We start from the raw sequence: 25,176 nt of genomic DNA on the forward strand, positions 1-25,176 counted from the left end.
TGACTGGTACTGCATCGGAGGCCCACTGGGTTAAACATAAACCAAGATCAGCAGGAGCCTTGATAGATCTAGAACACACGGGTAGAGACTTGGTAGAGCTACTGAACGCACATTAGGGTTCAGTGGATATGGTGACTACGACTGCTGTCTGTCTGTACATCCTGCGGGTTGTTATAAGCCTGTGGTAAACCGTTCCAACTCCTAAGGGAACAACTCGAGATGCAGATATGTTAATCCATCTGACATCTTTATCATGTGGACTTAACTTACGTTCTTTATGTCTGTTCATGTGAACAGAGCTCCTAAATGTGCTGAAAACAAATTTATCTCACTCTCATCTATCTTATAAATTAGTCTATCCGTACTTTAGATTTAGTTAGAAATTTTATACCTGAATCAATTTGGTTTGGAAACGAATAACATCAAAGTAATGTAATCATTATCAAAATATCATTATTATTAATAAACTTGACTATAGTCAGATACTGGCTGGAGAGCTTTCTACTTCTAGTTGATTACTATGTCTCTCTTCTTGCAAATGCACATATAAAAGCCCTCCTGGGTCAGAGTGAAATATAAAATGAATAGCTCTAAGAGCTTTTTGAACGTTTAACCCAAGTCATAGAAGACCAATTTTAAAATAGCTCATATAACTAACTACACGACAAAGGTATAAATAAGGTCTTTCATTTCTTATATGAAATGTGAGTAAAAACCGGACAAATAACTAATTTTAAGTATCTAGGTAACTAGAAAAATTTACTCTTATGTAAATATATTATGTTTGAAGACTGCAATGGCAATTAGGGATTTAAATCATAACATCCTAACAAACACTGTCTTTAGGGAGAACAGTGCTACTCTCTGCAGGAATTGGATTAAATAACCCATCTGCCATTTTATCCATCCCCATGGATGCAGTAAGATTAAATAATAGCCTAGAAGAGCAGGCTATCTTTTTACAAATGGATTGATTGCCTGCCTACTAATACATGTGTAAACCCTGCATTCAATGCAACAGCAGTAGCTAACTCTTGCTGTTCCTCTAACAGACAAAAGGAAAGATGGCATTACTACCCAACAGAGGAAAATTGAGGTTAAACCCATCCAGCGTTTATATAGTATTTTTGTCTTTGAAGTTTTCCAGACATTTATTCACCTGATACCTAGTAATTGATTTCTCCTTTCCTATCCTTTGATCCCTGAACAGATTTCATTTTGTGCATATGTTTAGATAGATGATAGATAGATAGATAGATAGATAGATAGATAGATAGATAGATATGAGAAAATAAAGACATATAATAAATATAAGTAAAAACGTAGTATAGGGTTAAAAAGTTTTACTACTGGATACCCAGTTTATCTATAAATAGACATCATTTTTAATTTTAAATGAATAAGTCAGTGGTGGTTCAATTCTGTGATTCAAACCCTCTCTCTTTGAAAACTATTAGCTACCTTAAATGTAACACAACATTTTTATCATCTCACCTTATTACTCTAATCTCCAACCTCCCACGACTTTAAGTTACTTTATGAGAATTTATTTAAGTGATATGGTAAGTTTTCATACCAAATGCCCATCTCTGTCAAGTATTACTGATGGAAAATATATTAATAAGTTGAGTGCCCAAAGAGGGATATAGTACATAAATCATTCATCCGATCTCCTCTCAGTGGATTACTTAGAGCCGAGAGCTGTACTTGAACCACAGAATAACATTTCAGAAATGTTTTTCTTTTACTATCTTCTGATATAGAAATTAGATAACATAAACCTCTTCCTCATGAAGAAATAAAAAAGGTCTCGAAAATCCCAATGATTACCAATTTAAGAAATTGTATTCTCCTAACATGCTCTTAAATTTTTCTATTTCAATGTTACTTTGTACCTTAGACTTTTTTAATGTTTGTATATACAGTAGATGAAATTTCATCTTAGTATTTTTAAAGAATACTTAAATAAGTATTGGAACTCAATGCCAATAAAATGGCACAATGTTATTATCTGATGAGAGGCTAATGCTAAAATAACTGAATTATATCTTAGCTTCTGAGGTTAGCTTTAGAAGAAAAAAAATCTTTGTAATTAAAATATGTATATAAAATATTCATAAAAAATCTAGTGATCCAGATTTACTTTTGAGAAAGATAGCGTACTTAAAAACTGATATTTTATATTATTTCGATATATTATTAGTTTTGAGTGACAATTTATCTTTAAAACCTTTACCTTTGGCTTTTCAATTTAACATGCACACATAAAAATAAACAATATCCCAAAGATACAATTTTAGATCTGTATATTTTTGGTGTTCTTGGGTTTTAACTAATGGAAAATAGTCATGCTTACACTTATTTGTTCCTCATTTAGGGAAATTCAACTAATTTGGCAATGAAATATTATTTCATTGCTTATTTTCAAAGTTCAAAACTGTATAAGCATATCAAGTAAATGTGTTCCTTCATTTATCATGTACCCTTTGCTCCCACTCTCCCGGGTTGATCCACTTTATGTTTTTAACGGTTTGGGTACTTGTCCTCCAGATACCTTTTTATTCTGTCTTGCATCCTACTTATTCTTCCTCTCCTCTCTTCTGCTTTCCTTTCATCCCCACTCCTGTCTTCTTTCTTCCTCCCTCCTCCCATCAGCAATCCATTGTAGTAATGCCTTCATATCAGTACAAACAGATCTACGTCTCTCCTTTCAGCTTGGCCTGGAGAAGAACTGGCAGATGAACACATCCTGCATGGTGGAATGCCCTGTGAACTGTCAGCTTTCTGACTGGTCTCCCTGGTCAGAATGTTCTCAAACATGTGGCCTCACAGGTTAGTGTGCACCTTGGTTAGTATGAGGCTAATGGTCAAAAAATAAGAAAAATAAATGTCCTTCTTGCTTTCAGTCATATCAAATAATCTTCAGTAAGGTTGAATCAGGGCATCCTTCTTTCCAAAGCATCTGACACTTCTTTGTTCCTCAGATCTCCTCAGGAGGAATGTCTGTGATGCTTTTTCCCAATAAGATATGTGTTTGCACAATTATAACATATCAATAAAGCTGCCTCCCTTGTATCTCTTAAAGGAAAAATGATCCGAAGACGAACAGTTACCCAGCCCTTTCAGGGTGATGGAAGACCATGCCCTGCCCTGATGGAACAATCCAAGCCTTGCCCAGTGAAGCCCTGTTATCGGTGGCAATATGGTCACTGGTCTCCATGCCAAGTACAGGTATCAAATCCCAAGAAGTTATATGGAATGTGCATTCTTTATCTGCAGAGACTTGGTTTTAGAATTATTTTTCAGAGCTTGCCCACATTATATTTCCTCTTTCAGATTTTAGATGCCTTGCCATTTCATAACTGCTTAATTAATTTTGATAACAAGCACTCCCTGTCCTGTATTTTTAAAATCATTTGGAGAACTGATTCATTTTAATGAAAATGTATTTGCCTGTCTTTGGCTAGGAAACACATAAATTGTTCATTGTATGCTTTAGAGCTAATGCCCTATAGGACTTCTTCCCTAGGGTTTCAAATGCTTCTTTAACTGCTCATAAATCAAAATCAGTGGTGCAGAGATGACTGTAATTGATGAGCTCACTAATGAATTATTTTTCTTTTCCTAATTAGTTATTTCTTCCTTCATTCCAGGATGCCCAGTGTGGAGAAGGGACCAGAACAAGAAACATTTCTTGTGTAGTGAGTGATGGGTCAGCTGATGATTTCAGCAAAGTAGTGGATGAAGAATTCTGTACCGAAGTTGAACCCATTATAGATGGTAATAAACAAATGGTCCTAGAGGAAACCTGCACTCAGCCTTGCCCAGGTAACAACAGCAAAACAGAATTCATATTTTGGTTATTTCTTAACAGGACTGGGGGTCGAGAAGAGGATGCACCTATTGTCTAAATTAAGGGGTGTCAGCACTCTTCTTATTCAGTACGATGTGTGCCAATAGCTGGATACTATAGTATGGGTGAATGGAGGCGCTGCTTCCTTACTGCCAAGTGGGGGTGAAGTCCAGGTCTCCTGTGTGGCTGTGATGGACACATACAACCTTGAAGTTTTAACATCTGCAGGGGTTGGCAATTAAAGCCTTAGGCTCATGCTTGACAGGGAAAGAATGAAAGAAAAGTTGAGAAAATAAGGATAGAACATAACATCTATTTAGGATTTCTGGAAGGAGAGAATAGGAAATAAGAGAGAAGCAGCATTTAAACACATAATAGCTAAAGAAAAAGTTAAGTCCATATAATGAAAGCTTCTTCTGGGTCCTGAGTAGATTCAACAACAAATTCATACCCAGATACACTATAGTTAAAACAGAAAATATAGAAAATAGAGAACTATTAAAACATTCAGAGAGAAAGGAACAGATTACCTGCTTTTGGAAGACAAAATTAGAATTATAGCAGAGTTCTTTTCAATTACAATGAAAGCTAAAAGACAATGGAATATTATGTCACGTGTCAATATGTTCTGATAAATGCATTGTTAGGAGATTTTGTTGTGAGAACATCATACAGTCTCCTTACACAAATCTAGGGATGTTAGAGCAGTGGTCAGATTAAGTAAATTTGTGGTGTTCATAATAAGGAAAGTGATTAGCTTATAGAGAGTGTAGAACTGAGGATGTAATATTTTTGGTTCCATTGACCCTGTCAGGCACAGAGAGCTCTCTCTGGCATTGAATCAATGGAAGAAATAAAACATATCTATGCTTTATATCATGACAACCCCAAAATATTTCCAAAGTACAGGGACAGGCTGGCTCCACACGACCACAGAAACCTTTTGGTAAAGCGGCAGTGACACTTAATACTTGTTAAAAGACCGCTCCTGTGGGCCCGTGTCCTGTACGGGAGCTTATGCTCTCAAGAAGGATTTACGGCAATGTACTCTGAAGGCCATGCTAGACCTGGGAGGGCTGTAGCACCCTCTGAATAAGTAGTGCTTGGGGTACAGGCTCCTCTGTGCCAAAACAGGTCAGTGCCTGACTGATGGAGATGGAATCTGTGCCCTCAAAATGAAGGTGCTGTGAGTGAGAGGGAATCTGTTGCCAAGCCCCACATGTATTGCTCCCATCAGAGAAAGAAAGCATTCCTCCTAAACCACATATCCTTCCATTTCTTACAGGAAATTCAGCTCCACTATAATCTCATGGGACCATCGTTGTACATGTGGTCCATCGTTGATCGAGCCATCGTTATGCAACACATGACTGTATTTGAAATATGATGGAAAATAATCATCAATCTAAAATTCTATCCCTAGCTAAATTATGATTCAAGAATGAAAAAATTATATATATATATGAAGAAAACTTTGAAAGAAGTCATTCTGATGCAATGTTCGACAAAAGGGTAGCATGCAGTAAAATGTGAAAAACAAATGTTGTATACTAAATAGTATAAAACTAATTGCCAAACAGTGCTAAGCTAATGTTTAGGAATTTGGGTTGATGCAGAGAACTTTAGGGAAGATAAAGGGTCAAAATAAACTCGATGACAAGTATGAGCCTAAGGCCTTGAGAAAGATACGGTGGCAACAGTTTATTAGTGAACTAGAAAAGAACAAAATTGGAAGTGAGTTACCTATATTTTACCCTCAAGTGGAAAATGTTTGTTCTCCCAATTTGCTTAAAATTACGATAAGAAAAAATAAATCTGTTTAAAAAACAGGTTGTTTCAAATACGATCTCAAAAAAACAAAAATGAGGATTTGGCAAACAAATACCCATTGGACATAAAATAGACTTTCTGTATAAAAGTCATATGACTTAAGAAAATTTTTTTAATGGATGAACTTAAGTATTTTTCTTTTCTTTTTTAAATGGGGTCAAGTCCCTAAAAGCTGGAAGAGCTGACAGCATGGGTTGCCCATTCATTCACTCATCAATTTTCTTATTCTTTAGTAACTAAATTATTTGAGGTGATAATAATGGTAGTTTCTATAGTTTATTATTAAGATAAACTGAATAAATTAAATAGAACAGTAAATAAAATAACCCCTGATACTTTGAACTATATGCTAGACTTTGAGTGTATTCCTCACTCTATATTTTCAGCTGTAATAATAGATTTTGCACATACTGATATTTTCAGATACTAAGGTTAAAAAAATACGTTTTGTTTTTAAATCTGACTCTGAACCTAGGCAAAGTATTGTTTCTTAGATATTCCCAAACGTGCCAATAATAACCTTTTCCTGATCCAGCAATTACCCTGTTTTATTTCTTGCCCGTGCAAACTAGCCTGATTTCCGTCCAGATCTCACACACAATACAATTTAATAAAATTATTTTGCTTCACAGCAGACTGAGGTTGGGGCTGTGACAATAGATTAGGGCTGTGGACAGGGCCAGGGAGTGAACCTTGGGGCTTTGATGTGTGGAACAGCCACATGGTCATCAAAAGTTAACCAAAGCTAAAAGCTGGAAAAACTACCTAATCCAAAACTAAATCTCCATTGCCAATAACAGGATCCTTGTGACACCCATGACATTAAGCAGACCTGGAATCCTTGCCAGGCATTGGCATGTGATTTATTGTGGAGTCTCCCCACTTGTCATTATACTTCCTGTAGCACAATCACCCATTTACTATTATTATTATTATTATTATTATTATTATTATTATTATTATTAATCAAGTGTTATTGTAGGCTAGGCACTGGGCTCAAGGTTGGAGATACAGTGGGAGACAAACACTCTGTCCTCATAGAGTTTACCTTTTTAATGGAAGATTCAGTTGCTAATCTAAGAGTGACATAAATAAACATAAGATTAAAATCTGTGGTAAGCCAGGCAAAGGAAAACTGCTAGATCCCCTAATAACAGAACAGGGTAAGCACACCATTCTAATTAATTACAAATCCAGGAGGAGGCTGCTCATCTCTTATAAATTGCAATCTATTCATTTCAATCCCTCTCTTGGTAGTTGTCTCCAGTGATGGGTTTTTGAAAGCTAGCAATATGTGAGCCAATAAGCTTTGAAGAGTGAAATACAGAAGTATGGAAAGCATTTTATATACTTAATTGTCATATCTTTGACAGGCATAGTGTAGTTTTATTATTACAATGGTTTATAGAGTCAAAATATAAAAATATGTTTAGTACAGGGCAATGTCTCACTCTCATTTGTTATTGAATCTTTGAAGCCTGACACGGATTCTTTGGGGGTGATTATTATATAATTCACAGATTACCATTAAAATATTTATTGAGTTTTGTTGCAAAATACACTATGTGAAGTGATAGAAACACAGAGATAAAGCCTGCTAGTAAAAAAGATTTGTTTTATTTCCATGTAGTTTGCAATCACAGAGGCAAAGGCATACGATATTCATATTGACTGGAGTTTTTAAATTTTAATAGTTTCTACTGCATAAGTAAAACTGAGTAACCCAAGAGGGGCATTTCCTAGGGGATAGAAATAGTTCTGAAACATTTTTAGACTACTTAAAAATTCGTACTAGTTTCTTTCTCCTTAACACTTCCAAAATTTATGAGAATTTTCTGCACTTCAGGATGACATTAGATAGTATTAATGACGTACTATAATAAAAGTCTACAAAAAACCATTACACTTTACTATTGTATATGTATCAGTTAGTCAATAATTCATGTCTTTGTAGGATTTCTTAATCACAGCACAAGAAGTTTTTTCATTAATCAAATATCCAGGAAACTTTGTGATAGTATTAGACTACTTCAGCATAATATAAGGCAGTATGAATTATTCATGTGATGTGCCTGGAATAATTAAAGTGATAAGAACCCATATGGATTTGTCTATCATAATTTACTGTATCTTCTGAAAAGTATCACCAAGCAGTCAGTCCTGAAGAGAGGATGTGTATATGGGAAAGGTGTACTTCATTAAATCTTCCTTGTTCTCAAAATAGTTGAAAAGGTTGATGTTGAACATGTACGTACTACACCATGTCCCAGCAATTATACCCATAGGTATGTACCCAATAGAAATGCATATATATGAATTCACCAAAGGGTTTGTATTAACATGTTTACAACAGCAGTATTCATAATAGGAAATATTTACAACTCTCCAAATTCTCACCAATACTAAAATGGACATCTAAGTTGTGGTAATTTATATAATAAGAGTAAAGCACAGCAGAAGAATGAACAAATTAGAACTATATACATAGATGATGGCTCTCACAAAAAAATATAAATGAGTAAAGGAAGCCAGATGCAACAAAAAATACATACATATGGTACAATTCCATGCATAGCATGAGACGGGTTTCTGAGATTCTGAGAATGCTCTGTTGCTTGATTTGGATGTTAGTTACATGAATATATCATCAGGTTGTGAAAACTCTGCTATCTGTGCTTTTATGATATGTGATCATTTTGCATGAATATTATTCTTCAGTCAATAATTGACAAAAAAGGCAAAGTTGACTGAAGATGTAAATTAAAGGAAATGTCATGCATTATTGCCACTACTGCAACTGCCCAGTTAGCACCTTCGTGCCTCAGGAAAGACATAGGAATAAAACAAAAATACAGATTTCTCAGACTTGGACTTCAAGCTCTTTTGAAATTGTGAATACCTAGAAGGCAAGTTTGATGTATATTTAGATTTTCTTGGAATAGTAACAAGTAGTTAATTAACCCCTTTACAATGATAATAACAAAGTGGTAGTAGGTTTTAATCAAGTATTTATTATCTCTTAAGAGGAGGGAAATCATAATGGACAAACTCCTTCAAGCAGTAGTTTGCATTTTATATCATAAAGCAGCACATATTCTATACCAGTAATATCCACTACTTAGAAAATAATAATATTAATACAAACTTGTAAAGCTACACACATCTTGCAAATATTACAATTATATATTATATATATATGGTTACAAGGAGCGGAGTACAGCATTAGGAATAGAGACAGTGCAAATATAATGGCTGTGTGCGATGTCAGAGGGATAGCGGATGGGGAGAGGGGGTTGTCATTGGTGAGGGATAAAAATGATAAACGTCTAACTATTACATTGTTTTGTGTACCTGAAACTAATAAAAAATAAAATAAAATAAATTTAAAAAATAAAAATACTTATCTAAATCTTACAAATACCATGTATGACTGGCATACCTACAGACATCGCCCAGCAGGGCTAAAAATAAAATGACTATCTGGCTGGCTATTCTTTATGGGTGTGGGTATAAACTACACACCTGTGTTTTGCAGGTGACTGTTATTTGAAGGACTGGTCTTCATGGAGCCTGTGTCAGTTGACCTGTGTGAATGGTGAGGACCTAGGTTTTGGTGGAATACAGGTCCGTTCGAGAGCAGTAATTATCCAAGAACTAGAGAATCAACACCTGTGCCCAGAGCAGATGTTAGAAACAAAATCATGTGATGGTAAGTGCCACAATTCATGAAATCTACTCATTTTAACTTTGTGTTGATAAGCAAAAGCACAAGATACATAATTTTCTGTTAAAGAAGCAAATTTGCCAAGATCTCTCTTAAGGCTGAGAATTAATTTAAGGGTATGGTCCTGAATTTTAAAGATTTAGAGGAAGAAAAATCTGGCCACCCTTCATAAATTAGATATGAAATATTGTGAAAATTTCTCCCAGGTTTATGAGCTAAAGAAAGCTGAGACAATTAGGAAAACATTATTTGTATACTTATAGCAATCCTGATCGTGTATGAATCTAGCATTGTCCTGAATTTATTTACATCAAAACAATGAATCAAAAATTACAAATCTACAACAAAAAGAGATTTTACTAAATTATCATAAATTGATGTCTTGATTTATATTAATTAATTGGTGTATGTTAATAAAAATTACTCTAGATGGGGAAGAAATCCAAGACAGCAGAGTAGATAAGTGCTGTCCTTGCTTCATCCTGTGAATACATCAAAATTACAACCAAATTACAGAATAATCAACCTGGAGTGCTATCTGAAGTCTAGCTGACAGAGATGTTATAGCTAAAGATATAAAGAAATCACACTGAGACTAGTAGAAGGGGCAGAGATGTGAAATGGGCTGGCCCCAGACCTCCCTGTGGCAGTAGAAAATCATGAGGGATATCTTGGGCACAGAAGTTCCCCCCAGAGGAGTGAGGGACACCAGCCCCACAGGTTCCCTGCCCAGATTACTGGTGCCAAGAAGAGGAGCCCCCACAGCATCTGGCTGTGAAAAACAGTGGTGATTCCAACCATCTGTGGGGGTTGGAATACTGCAAGAAACCCAGATAACCTCTTCAAGAGCCTGCACATAAACTCACCCTGGTCTCTGGCAGAAGGACACTGACACAGGGGACATCAGAGACATACAGGCAAGACTTAGTTGTGTGGCTTCAGGGCTCAGACTGGAGGGACAGTTGCCATTTTCCCTTGTTGGGGAAAGGGAAAGTTGTGCAGCCACATGCAAACACCATCTTTTCTGTGTTGAGCCCCTTGCCCATGCCTATGGCCAAATCTGAATCTGAATTGGTCAGATGAGTTCCACTCTCTCCACCCTGGTGATTCACTGGGACCCTGCCATACCCATCTCTGTACCTCATGAAGCTCTATTTTTGCAGCGCTACCCTAGGCCTGATACTGGTGGCAGATATCCTTGGTTTGCAGCATGGCCTCTTCCACATGCCTCCAGACACAGAACAAAGAACAACCAACCATGGATTCCTTTGTAGCTCTCACTAAGTAGTCCCCAGCTGGTCACAGGCATTGGCTGACCTTGGCCTGCACCAGAGCCCCTCCCAAGAGAGACCAGAACCAACATACTTGGAGGTTGGCTTCACACCACAACCCAATTAGTGTCACAAATGGTACACACAAAGCACATTCTCAACAAGCAACAGAGCCCACTGGGGTAAATCCCGCTCCATGGGGTAAGCCTCCCACAGAGCAGTGCATAAGCTATGGACTGGCCAAATCCTATAGCCAGTCAGCCTGAGGGTCATAGCAATTAAGTCTCAACTGTAACAGGAAGACACACACAACCCACACAAGGGACACTCCCAGAGCACCTGGCTCAAGTGACCATGGAGACTGTGCCACTGGGCTCCAAAGGGCACGTACTACATTAGGCCACTCAGCAAGACTGGGTGACATAGCAGATGTATGTAATACATAGAAATAAACACAGAGAGGCAGGCAAAATGAGGATACAAGGAAATAAATTCTAAGTAAAAGAACAGCAGTAAACTCCAGAAAAAGAACTAAACAAAATGGAGGCAAGCAACCTACCAGAGACAGAATTCAAAGCACCGGTTGTAAGGTTGCTTAGTGATCTCAGAGAGAACTTCAACAAATACATAGCAAGCATAAAAAAGGACATAGAAACCATAAAAAAGAACCAGTCAGAAATGAAGAATTCAATAACTGAAATGAAGAACGCACTAGAAAGGAATCACCAGCAGACTACATGATGCAGGTAATCAAACTGGCAATTTAGAAAACAAGGTAGCAGAAAACACCCAATCAGAACAACAAAAATATATATATTTTTTAAATTAGGATAGTTTAAGGGGCCTCCGGCACAACATAAAGTGTACCAACCTGCACATTATAGGGATACCAGGAGGAGAAGAACACGAACAAGGAATTGAAAACCTATTTGAAGAAATAATGTAGGAAAACTTTCCTAACCTGGGGAAGGAAATACATATACAAGCCCAGGAAGTGCAGAGAGTTCCAACCAAGATGAACCCAAATAGGACCACAACAGGTCACATCATAATTAAAAAGCCAAAGGTTAAAGACAAAGAGAGAACCCAAAAAGCAGCAAGAGAAAGGTAAATAGTTACTTACAAGGGACCTCCCTTAAGATTGTCAGCTAACTTCTCAACCACAACTTTGCAAGCGGGAAGGGATTGGCACAAAATATTCAATGTGATGAAAAGCAAGGACTTACAACCAAGAGTACTCTACCAAGCAAGGCTATCATTTAAAATTGAAGGAGAGATAAAGAGCTTTCCAGACAAGAAAAAGCTAAAGCAGTTCATCACCACCAAACCAGTATTAAAAGGAATGTTATTGGGACTTCTTTAAGATGGAAAAAAAAAAAGAGAGATAAAAAATATGAATAATAAAATGGCAATAACTACATATCTGTCAACAATTATTTTCTATGTAAATGGATTAAATGGCTCCAATCAAAATAATAGAGTGCCTGAATGGATAAGAAAACAAAATCCTTACACCTCAGATTGAAAGATGCACACAGACTGAAAATAAAGGGATGGAAAAAGTTATTTCATGAAAATGGAGATGAGAAAAAAAAAAAAAAAAAGAAAGAAAAACTGCGGTAGCAATATACCAGACAAAATAGACTTTAAAACAGAGGTTATAACAAGAGACAAAGAAGAACCCAGTAGTCCCACTTCTGGGTGTTTATCCAAAGAAACCCAAAACACTATATTGAAGAGATATGTGCCTCCATGTGTTCATTGCAGCATTATTTACAATAGCCAAGACATAGAGACAGCCTGGATGTCTGTCAATGGATAAATGGATAAAGAGGAAGTGTTACATATATACAATGTAATATCACTAGGCCATGGAAGGGAATGGGTTCTTGCCATCTGCAGCGGCATGGATTGACCTGGAGGATAATGTGCTGAGTGGAGTATATCGGACACAGAAAGACAAATACAATGTGATTTCATTTATATGTGGACTCTAAAGAACAAAATAAACAAAACAGAAATAAAATCATAGATACAGAGAACATTTTGATGGTTGCCAGATGGGAGGGGGGATTAAGGGGGTGAGTGAAAAAGAGGAAAGGATTAAGAAGTACAAATTGGTTTTTACAAACTAGTCATGGGATATAGGGTATAGAATAAGGAATATAGTCAATAATATTGTAATAACTATGTATGGTGTCAGATGGGTACTAGATTTATCAAGGTGATGGGTGGGAGGGGAGTTGGGGAACAGAGTGAAAAAGACGAAGGCATTCAGAGGTACAAATTGGTAGTTACAAAGTAGTCATGGAGATGTAAAGTAAAGCACAGGTAATATAGTCAATAATATAGTAATAACTAGGTATAGTTCCAGGTGGGGACTAGACCAGTCAGGGGGATCACTTCTTAAATTATATACATGTCTAACCACTGTGCTGTACATCTGAAATTAATATCAAATAATATTGAATGTCAACTGTAATTAAAAAAAATTTAAACGGGAGGAAAAGGTAAAGGGGAATAAGAGGTCCAAATTTCCAGGTATAAAACAAATAAGTTATAGGGATGTAACATACAGCATAGGGAATATAGTCAAATATTGTGATAAAGTGGTACAGTGTCAGATGGTTGCTGGACTTATGGTGATCACTTCCTTAGGTATATACATGTTGAATAACTATGGGGTACACCTGAAACTGATATAATCTTGTATGTTAGTTATATTTTTAATAAAAACTTGAAAATGGAATTACTCTAAATTTGACATGCAACCTATTGAACACACATATTTTTATTTCTGTGTGTATATGTGTCCACATGCGTAGAGCCGTGCACCAAATATAAGCAATACATGACATTTTTAAGAAACACAGAGTATTAAAATGTCAAAGTTTGGGGGCACTATTTACAAGTATAAATGAGAACAGGAGAATTGCTGTCTAGCGGAGACTGGAGGGCATATCGAACAACACGCTTCTTCCTGCTCGTGTCCGGAAACAAGGAGTATGACATAAAATAGCAAACGGGAGCCAAAATATCATCTTTATTAATGAAAAGTTGGAGGAGAAAGCTTAGAAGTTGGAGAAGAATGCTTGAAATGAAATCCAAATGGTCTAGACAACTTAATCCAACAAATAGAATTATCTACATTGTCTGTTAAATCTTCCCAAACTTACCAGCCAGATAAAACATTTCATATGTGCCGGAATAGAGTAGGTAAAGAAGTAGAAAGGTCAGAGGTTACAATAAATGCAATAATTTCTAAGGAAAGAAAGAGAATTGCTCATCCCAAAATGAAAATGAAATAAAATTAGACATCATTGACATTATAATTGCAAAAGAAATCCCCCAAGCACACACACAAGTAAAAACTGAAAACCACACTTTTAGAATCTTACATCTAAAAGTATAATACTTATAAGAGAACTTAAAGCTTTAGATGCTTATATAGGAGAGAGAAGAGTTTAAAATGAACTAAGCTTTCAACTCAATTTAAAAAAAAAAAAAGAAATAGAGTGTAATTAAATAACAGAAAAATATAAATTCAATGAGATAATCAACAAAATCAATAGCTTGTTCTTTGACCAAACACAAAATAGACTACCTCATGGCAAAATCAATGAAGAAAAAAAAAGGAGAACAAAATCAGTACTAATACAAATAAAATAGTATTTAGAAAACAATATTCTATGAGTAAATTTTGCAAATAAGTATAAAATCTTGAAGACAATTTAGAATGTTATTCTAATTTACCAAGAGTAATAGAGAAGCTAAAGCATGGATGCTGTAACTATTAAAAACTCAGATCTATTAAATATATACTTACACATATACACAGGCTAAAACCTAAATGGCGTTTATTATGAGTTTTACCAAAATTTAAAGAAACAGACAACTCCCATTTATGTGAAATCTTGAGAAGTAAAGCAAAGTTGATTGAAAAAAAAGTTGAGGAAAATCTCCCTAATATGACACCGAAAGCACAAACAAAAATGGAAAAGATAAAAAATATATTTAAATGAAAATTTAAATCTTCTACACAATAAAGTAGACCAAAACCAATGTTAGCAGACAAGCCACAGACTTAGAAATGATACTTGTGAAGTCAATTAATTCCAACGGATTAATGTCTGGAACAATTCTAAAATTTTTCAGTGCAAGATAATTTTATACTCTTAAAATTGTTGAGGACCCCAAACTGCTTTCCTCTTGTGAGACATATATCAAATTTTATCATATTAAAAATGAAAACTGATGATTTTTTAAATGCTTGTTAATTTATTTAAAATAATCATAAACCAAATGTATGTTACTGTATTTACTGAAAAATACTTTTATAAAAACAAAAAGAAAGTGACTTTAATGACAAGCATAGTCTTGTTTTACTCTTTTTCAAATATCTATAATATCTGGTTTAAACGAAGACAGCTGGATTCTCTTATCTGCTTTTGCATTCAATCTACTGCAATTTTAGTTTAGTTTATGTATATGAAGAAAATCCAGCCTACACACATACACACATTCTGAAAGAATGTCAGTCTCCTGTTGTCCCTGGACCATACTTTTAGAATTGCTATTCCAGAATAAAGAATTCCCATAACTCAATAAGAAAACACATATATTTTAATAGGGGGGGAAAGGCCAGAAGATATACATAAGCAATTCATATAGAGGAAATCTAAATGCCCCAAAACATTTTTGTTACTGTTTAAAATTTTAAATGACACGATAGCTTTCCATACCCACAAGACTGACAAAAACTTTTAAATCTGGCAATTATAAATATTCATGAGGATTTAGAGCAATGGTAACCCTGTAGACGGCTGGTGGATATGTAAATGGTCATCTTTTAGGAAAAAAAAAAAAAAGAGCTATACCTAGTATAAAAATCAGCTATCCCTACTGTGATACCCAGAAATTTCCCCTCTAGATATTTACTTAAGGAAGCACCAGGAGACTTGCACAAGGTGGATCATTGAGGCATTGTTGGAATAACAAAGATGGAAAACAACCTCAGAGTCCACCCTTAGAGAAAATAGCTAAATAAATAGTAATAATTAGCACCATGAAATTCTACATAGCAGTTAAAATAAATTGACTATATCTACACTAAAATCACATAGAAATATTTAATCTGTAATGTTAACTATTAAGTTTTAGAATGCTTCAGAATATGATACTCTTTTTCATGTTAAGACTGACTAAAAACACTATGTATCATTCATGGATATATATTTGTATTTATAGTATATTTATATTAAAAGAATAAACGTGTCACAGAAATGCATATATCTACATCAGAATAGTAGGTGCTGCTGGACAGACATGGAGGGAGACCTGATCAGAAAGGAATATAACAGGACATGAAGTTTATCTGTTATTTTTTTACTTATCAACAAGCAAAAGAAAACAAAAGTAAATATGACTAAATGGTAATATTTGTTAAAATGCATGATCGGTAATTGAATGTATTTTTTTAGCTATCCTCTGTCCCGTGTGTATGTTTGATATTTTATAACACTTTAAGTAAAACATCAAATTAAATTAGAAATCCAGTTTCACATCAGATAGTATAACAGCAGATATGGAAAATGTGTTGGGATTTAGGTATCTATCTGGAATTTATGGCAACTTCGGGACACTAAATTGACATTTGAATCATTTTGAGATGGATTTCTTATCACTTTTCAATTGCTTATAAATATTTCATTAATACTCCATTCCCATGATTGTATTTCTGGACAGCAGAATGTTCTGGTAATGTTTATTGTATTCCTGCAGATGGACAGTGTTATGAGTATAAATGGATGGCTAGTGCTTGGAAAGGCTCTTCCCGAACAGTCTGGTGTCAAAGGTCAGATGGTATAAATGTAACAGGTAAACCTCCAATTTCTCTTTGTTCTTTGAAAGTCTTCCTGTAACACATATGTAATAGGTTAAAAATATATATATTAAGGAAAGATATTCTTTCAATATTCAACACATGCTTGGATTTAGGATACCTGAACTGTATAACTTCCTGGTGACCAATGACAAATTATTTCATTTTTTAATGTTTCAGTTAAATTCTCCCTCATCCAGACATTTTAGACATTGCTACTAGAATTCATTTAATTAAATTATTGTCTAACTCAAATAATTATTATAAGTAAATAAATAATTATCATATTGTTTTCCTAGATACTTAACATATTAATAACTCACTACTTCTTAAAAATATAGTCACTGTTTTGTTGACTATATTTGTTCCTGTGACTTAAAGGCAATACACATGCAGACCAAAAATATTACCAAGGGAATAATATTATACAAATCCAAATATCTTCTTGAATTCAGAAGTCTGTGGTTTTTAAAAATTAATTAATAGGAAAGATTTGTTGGTATATCTCAAACCCAAAACATCTGAACAGCTCACCTACTGTGCACCCATTCAAAAATTATTATACATCCAAAGAAGAAATCCAAATGAAGAAGTTTTTTGAATGTCCTTTATACCCAAATGTACTCCAAAGAACTACTTTAATGTGCAGTTACTACAAGTTTCCTTATCTGAGCCCAGTAAAGGCAAGAGATCCATCCCAAGGATTCTTTTGAAGAGGGAAGAAACTTAGCTCCAGATTTTAGTGAGATGAGCCACCCTGCAAATTTCCTAGAAAGAAACTGAGGTTGGAAACAGAAGCTCAACCTCAAGTACATGGACCCAAAGATCTAATGTCTCTTCTTAAATAATGTATTTTTAAAAGATCTAATTTGCAGATATCCCCATAGCATAGCAGTAGCTTGAATATTGACAGTTAACTGCTCAGGGTGACCTGCTGACTTGTTGCCATTGTTCAGTCCCTCTGACAGGGAGAAAAAGTAATGTGCATTTGGTTGCCCCTGAGTATGTCCATTTATAAATTTAGCCGTAATATATACAGTAAGATAACAGGAGCAGGGATCAATATGCTTTTTGGAAAGCATCAACTTTTATATTGAATTTTGAATTACCTGGATTTATTGAAACCTAATTACTCATTTCCTCCCTATGAGATCTGGAGCAGGATGTCAAATTGTATTCTTGTGAAGATAAGATTTTAAACATGAGAAATCTGTACCGGGAAACCCTTGATAATAGCAACTCCCAGTGGACACGTGCATAACAAAAAAAGACACCTTCCAGGAAACCCTTTGCTCTCTCACAGTATTATCTTCTGGGGGAAAAATCTGTTCCAACCACACCACTCTAAGAGACATAGGGGGAGAAAGAGCTGCAGGAGGGGAAATATAGGCTTTTTGAACCCGGAAGCCATTATAGAGGTGGTTCCCTCAACTCAGGAGTTGAAAATGAATGTCTACATTCTTCTTCAAACTATCCAGAGGGAATTTTATAGCTTCCCTGGGGGTCCTATTAGTTTCCAATGTTTTTTTTTTTTTTTTCCTAAATATGGATGCAAATAATATTTGCCTTTTCTTCTACATGGTAAAAGTGCTTTTCCCACTGAATTTAGGGCTATCCCTCAATGCAAAAAGTCAAATTCTAAACAACTTACCTGTAGAAATCATATTTTCAATTTCTTTTTAATGCAATATAGTGTCCAGTGTATTTCTTTCTAATACTGTTTGATACCAAAAAGCCAATGTGCAAATTATTTGTGATAAACTTTATGTGCATTCTCCTTCCATCTTTTGGGAGGAATGAGATTCTTTATGAGAAATAGACAAGCATGTAAAGTGTATTACTTACCTTGATTGATTGCTTTAATTTTATGAATAGTTATCCTTTTAAGAAAGTCAAAATATTGTTTTCCTTTTTCTCATGTGTTTAATGATAATAACTTAATATGGCCATTTAACTGCAACTGCCTTGCAATGACTACCTGCTTTCCATAACATTTTTTCTATGAGTATTTTGATTATAATATTGAGAGATAAGGCAAGGAATTAACAATAGTTGCCTCTGATAAATTCCAGAGTATCATCAATTCCATAAACAAAGGAAAAACTTTGCTTTGCTAAAATGCTGTTAAACTAAACAAGGATGGTTTGAAACTATGAGTTCCTTCCACGTCAACAATATTGTTTCCTTATGACATGTATTCTCATCTTAAAAACTTTACTTATAACAACTTAGGGACTTGTGATACTATACTGGAAAAGAAGGAATAAGAAGAGGGATAAATAGAGCTGCAATGTCAAGTTAAAACAATAGTGTAAGAACACTATTTAGTAGCTATATTTGTTTTCTTTCCTATACCCCAAAAAATCCCTAATTAGTGGGCATAGTGATTTTTCTCGAAAAGAAATATACATAATAAAAAATGCATTTATGTGGTCGTCACATAAATTAAAGAGACATCTCAAAGGACATGAAAACTATTTCTTTGAATAGCCAAGAAAGAATTTTAACTTTGAAAGAAAATTAAATCTACTTTTTAGTGTGGGATGTGACCTCAAGAAAAATGACAGAAGTAGCTTGTGTGCCATCGGTGTTTTCAAAGTAGCAACTATAAAATCCTGTGCTCACGAGTGCTTAAGGAGCACCTGCCAAGCCAGGCACTGCCTGTCTCCTCTGACTAAGAAGAGCTTTGAGTTTCTAAATAAAGTGATCAAGGTTAACCAAATATTTCACAGTCCACCACCCTCAGAAAAATCTGTGGGATTCCCAAAGTGGTTCAGGATTCAAAGACAAGCCTATAACAGCAGTGTCTTTTTTATCATTGCAAGCGATACTACTTGTCAAAACTTGGTTTTCTGTTCTGCAGGGGGCTGCCTGGTGGTACGCCAGCCTGACGCTGACAGGTCTTGTCACCCACCGTGTAGTCAACCTCACTCCTACTGTAGCGAGGTATGTGTGAAGTCATTAGGGGAGACAAGCCAGCTTCATCGTTTGTCACCCTACTTACTGCCTCTCGTGCAATCCAATTCCCTTTAAAGAAATCATATCTTGAGGCATAAACGTTCTATTTTTGGACCTCCCCTTTTATCAATATAAACAATTCTGAATGCACTTACTTCTACTGTTAGAATAAGTTTGTGTACCATACAAAAAGTGTGTTCCGTTTTAAATAGTAAAGACAGAAATTACATACAGTAAATTCCCAAAACAATACTTCTTTAAAGGCTTCTCTTCAGGTAAGGTCTTTTATGCTTTCAAAGATATTGTATGCACAATAGAAACCTCCTTCTTCTCCTGCAGACGAGGACATGCAGCTGTGAAGAAGGGTACACTGAAGTCCTGTCTTCTAATGGTACACTTGAGCAATGCACACTGATCCCTGTGGTGGTGATACCCACCGTGGAGGACAAAAGAGGAGATGTGAAAACCAGCCGGGCAGTACATCCAACCCAACCCTCCAGTAACCCGGCAGGACGGGGAAGGACCTGGTTTCTACAGCCTTTTGGGCCAGGTGAACTGACTAGGCAGCATTGATGTACAATTCTTTAGTTACATATTTAATCAATGCCAAGAGATTGAAAAGTGAGCAAGCATTTTAATGTGAGCTATTTATTATTTTACTGAAACATTTGTTCTGATTCTGACACATGATCTTAATTTTTTTTTCCATTATGAAAAAAACACTCATGCTCAAATTTCAGAGAAATTAAATTACTTTCTTTTGAGAAAAAACATTTAGGGTTGGTATTAGTTATTCAATCTCAGTCCTAAATTTACAAGTAAAATTATTTTCACATTGTGCAAAGAAATCTAACAATGAAAGTATTAATTAGAAGGAGAAAGCGTGTTATCATTCAGTACTGGAACTAATAGAACTATAAAGACATTCAAGAATTTTTCATTTGACCACAGAGTGGTAATAATTTGAAACTAAAATAGGAACATTAGTAATGCAGTGCCATGCTGGAAGGTACGTGGTAGCCAGGCCTATTTCTATCATCCCTTAGAGTTGGCACACTCAAAATCTCAGCATCTATACTAGCACCAGATACACAGGAGGAGGGAAGGAGCCTTCCTGTTTAGATGGGACAATCCGAACTTGGAGACTGACCGTATGCTTGTTATATTAGACAGCTCTTAATGTGTCTAGTAATGGACTTGAAGCCAATACAGGCGAAAGCTTGAAGGCCTGATGAAATGCTATTCCTATTCTGCACACTTTCTCTCTCCAGTTGGATTCAACCATAAACTTATCCCTAGAATGTGCTATGAGGGCTATATGGTAGCTAATATCATGCCACTGTTTTTCACAGCAAGAGGCATTACTAGTTCATAACCAAAGGAAATCTCCAGGCAAAGCTAAGCATGGACTACTTTATAACTCCATTAGAAATATGAGAAAGGAAGGAAGGAATTCGTATAGCTAACACATCTCTATTCTTAAGGCATTAAGTCAGAACACTTTCCATTACCGGAAAATCATTGTTGGGATTATTTTAAGTATTTTCATTATCCAGCCACATTGCCTCTGCCTTGATTAGGTTTTAGTTAAAAATACATTGTATTTTGCAAAGCTGACTTGACTGTGTAAACATAGGGAACTCTTCTCTCAGTGTTCAAGACAGTGGACCAGCAAATGGCCATAACAATCTTGACCTTGACAAAGAATCCAAGCAGGTCTCCTCACATCAAAATTGGTTTTTAAAAAGAGGGAATATTATGATTGTCAATTTAGATGTAATATATAGTTTACCTAAAGTAAACTTTTTAAATATATTTAAAAGATATATGTTCTAAGAATACATTTAGACCCTGTTCTTGGTTTTTGAAAGTCCCAAAGAATATTTGTTGAACTATCAGGGCAGATATAGCCAAGAGTGGGCCAGCTCTTTTGATTTTAAACTCAGGCTTAAATTTTAAAATCTTTAGAATCAAAAAGAAATGGCATTTAAAATATTAATTTATTTCCAGCAAATTGAACCAACCCCTAAGTTGATGCAGATATAGATGAAAAGAATTCCACAGTATTGATTTGCTTTTAATGCCATTTAAAAATTGAAGAAACCAGAGTCTTTTATAGGGTCAATTTGCCCAATCCATAATTTAACACTAATATCATATGTTTAATTGCATGCATGCAACAGAAAATATTTTTTGATGTGAGGACCAAATTAAGTTAGCAAAGTCATTAATAATGTCTTCTGTTTAAAATTTATTCAGAACATAAAACTGAGAAGTTCAGACAGAATAAGATCAGAAAACCATATTAGAAAAGACCCTGATTTATCTGATTCCATATACAAGTTTTCCCTGCTATCCAAAAGTAGAACATTCCTATGAAACCTTTCATAAACTGAAATGGCGTAAAGCAAAGAAGCAGTTACCTTTAGTATGGAAAAAAAAAATAAGTGGTCCCAGGCCCAAAAAATAGCCTACCAATTCATATCAAATACACTTAATTACACCCAGTTTTACACGAAGCATAACACCCTTACGAGCTATCTTGGCCTGGAGTGCATGCTGCTCTGTAACAGCAGGTTGCAAAACACACGCTGACCACTATTTTTGCTTTTCGCCTTTTTTCATGAAAGAGAAGTTTCACTTTGGACTTCTTTCAGTTAGTGAAAACAGGTACTTGATAAAAGAAAAATGAAGTGATATAATGAGAACTTTCAAAAAGCGGGGGATACCTGTAATAGAAAAGATAGAAAAAAGTTATTTAGAGGTACTTTTCTGTGAATCAAACTTGGTTATTTTTGCAAACAATAGTGTCAAATCTACTTTAAGGCATACTGTAAGTATAAACTAGATGAAAGATTATTAATTTCAAAACATGTTAAATATACTCCTTTTCAGTTTATCTGGAAAAAATGTTAAAATGACAAAGTTTATGTGCAAATACCCATCTGCATTAACTCTAAGTTGTAGGACTTTCTTGAAATTGCATTATTTTTCTTCTTTCCTCATAACTGCCTTTCTCAAAATAGAATGTAAATCAGAAGAAAATGTTTATATAGCATTATGCATGTGTTGGATTCAAAGTAAAATTCAGATAAGAAGCAGCAGAAGTTTAGACACTTGAAATCTGAACTCAAATTAAAAATATTATTTATTACTTTTCCATTCAATTTTCATTGATGATTTATCTTTAATGAAGGAGCATCTAGCTCATAATTATTAATTGTGCCTAAGCAATAATTCATTTTGAGTTTTGAAAGGATTTAGTCTTATGTGACTGGTCATCGGTCATAGTTAAAGACGGTCATTTATATACCAGACTAATATAAATTAATGATTAATATCCATTCTTCTTAGATGGGAGACTAAAGACCTGGGTATACGGTGTAGCAGCTGGGGCATGTGTGTTACTCATCTTTATTGTCTCCATGATTTATCTAGCTTGGTGAGTGTTTAAATATTTCAAAATCTAAGGGGATACATAATCTCTATTTCAGAGGAACACTTTCAGTTGACCATAATAAAGGAATAGCAAACTAATGTCCCAAATAAGTGTTCCACGTTTATTTAGTGTTCATTTGAAGAAACATGGCCTTAGTCTTAGTCTAAAAACTACCAAATCTGAGCCATTTATTTCTGCAGATGAGCCAGACTTGCTTCAGGCTTGGTTATGCAGGGAATATGCTTATGGTGAACTGTAGATTTCTACATCAAATTACTACTGGAGGAAGATATTGTAGTAATACCTAATCTTATTCAACTACGTATCTTTTAAAACAAGTATTATTTATAAGTTATGTATTATTCATAAAGGATTCTGGCCAAATATGAATGATTATATTATAATGCTATGTCTGTTGTTAGTACTAGAGGATTTCCATTTGGATAATTTATCTTTTACAGGATAATAAAATATTTGAAGGGTTCTGTTTTAAGTTTATTCAGAGTATAAAACTGAGAAATTCAAAGATACCAGAAAATAAAATTTTAATTTTGAATTTAGGCAATGTATGTGATTAAGTAATTTAGGTTTATCAATATGTTTCAGTTTTTTTTCAATCAAAGCAATAAAATTTACAATGGAAGATTGATTTTGATTTTTTTCTCCCAATTTTAATGACTTATTTTAACAGCAAAAAGCCAAAGAAACCCCAAAGAAGGCAAAACAACCGACTGAAACCTTTAACCTTAGCCTATGATGGAGATGCTGACATGTAAAATATAATTTATCCTGGCAACAACCAGTTTCAGCTTTCTGACTTTGCAGTAGATATCCAGAAGCCACAAAGCTATTCAAACTGTGTGGATTAAAATGCATTGTACCTTTTTTAAAGATCATCATTAAGAAAAGAGTGAAAACCACAGTGCCATTGGAGATATCAAGACAGTACCACTTACATAGAAACCATCAGCCCTGAGAAGTCTAGGAGATTAAGGTGAATACATGCTGCCTCCTGAGAGTGTTACGTATGTGATCTTTCACAAAACCTACCAACTGGCAATTTACTTTCATCTCTAAAATATGGTGATGGAATTGGGCAATTAGGATGCCTCACGCAAGCCTCTGTCTGCAGTGCTAACCTGTAGTAACATTTTAGCATGTAGAGTTTATAACGAGATCTCTACTACCATAGGCAAACATAATATCATGTATCCTCAACTGAATAATACATATTATTATGTCAGATTATATACTTGTTAATAAGCCATTTTAATTATGAATAAAAGATAAGCTCAAAGCTGAGCAGAAAACCCATTGAATAAATGCAGCAACTTGGTGGTTGATGGTAGCTTTTATCGACCTGCATTTCAGAGGCAAAGACTCTTTTATAAGACTTCCTTCTTGTCTCTCTCCAAAGTACAAATGCTGGACATGTACTAGTACCTTAGAAGAGTCCTCAAGTTCAGTATTTTATAGTGGTTATTGTCTGGAAAACTAATTTGCTTGTGTTAATACAATAAGTTTCTACTTTCCCTAATTTCAAACTGGTTGCCTGGAAGGCACATTTTTGCACTATATTAGTGCAGCATGATAGGCACTTAACAAATATTGCCATAGAAACTGCCTCTTTCATATGGGATGAAGATATCTACACGAAGAGTGTCATGGAGACATTTACAAGTTACTGTATCCTGAAGAGAGTCAAGTTCATTTTGGATGGCGACAGGATGGAATTAGCTATTATATCTGCTGCATACACTCTTCCTCATCACTGCAACCATTGTAAAATCGACAACATGGCGATAATTTAAGTGTTGAAATCCCAAACTCATTAACCCTCCAAAAGATGGATCCCTCTAGTTGGTTTTTAATTGTACTTTGAAGGCTATTTATGACTAGATTTTTATATTTGTTATCTTTGTTTAAAAAAAAGAAAGAAAAGAAAAGAAAAAGAGGAACTGGTTGTCTTTTTAATTTTGAGCAGATGGAGAAAATAATGAATTGATGATTTTTGTACCTAAAAGAAATTGTGTGTTGATTTTTCTTTCTCCCTGATTTGTCTTCCTAGTTTCAAACCAAATGTATTTCAAAATCCATAGTTTTCTCCTTCTCACTGGTAAACTTGAAGTGGTCTTTTTGATATATGATTTCAAAAACTAAAAATGTAAAAAGAGAAGAGTAAATGTTTTGCCCAGGGCTTCATTCTGGACCAAGAGTGGC

The 25,176-nt window shown here is 34.9% G+C and overlaps 1 protein-coding gene across 1 annotated transcript in view; it reads left to right on the top strand.

Moving 5' to 3' along the window:
- Positions 1–24,908, top strand: part of THSD7A (thrombospondin type 1 domain containing 7A) — a 352,776-nt gene extending 327,868 nt beyond the window's left edge. The window contains exons 20-28 of the mRNA XM_019726870.3: positions 2,715–2,832; positions 3,086–3,231; positions 3,654–3,828; positions 9,219–9,392; positions 16,460–16,555; positions 19,423–19,505; positions 19,857–20,067; positions 22,872–22,959; positions 23,648–24,908. Coding sequence (XP_019582429.3) covers positions 2,715–2,832; positions 3,086–3,231; positions 3,654–3,828; positions 9,219–9,392; positions 16,460–16,555; positions 19,423–19,505; positions 19,857–20,067; positions 22,872–22,959; positions 23,648–23,732 — 1,176 coding nt within the window. The 3' untranslated portion in view covers positions 23,733–24,908. The remainder of the gene's footprint in view (positions 1–2,714; positions 2,833–3,085; positions 3,232–3,653; positions 3,829–9,218; positions 9,393–16,459; positions 16,556–19,422; positions 19,506–19,856; positions 20,068–22,871; positions 22,960–23,647) is intronic.
- Positions 24,909–25,176: the final 268 nt, after the last annotated feature.

Source organism: Rhinolophus sinicus, chromosome 4 (assembly GCF_057876585.1).
Source record: "Rhinolophus sinicus isolate RSI-liver-muscle chromosome 4, RSI-T2T, whole genome shotgun sequence".
NCBI lineage: Eukaryota > Metazoa > Chordata > Mammalia > Chiroptera > Rhinolophidae > Rhinolophus > Rhinolophus sinicus.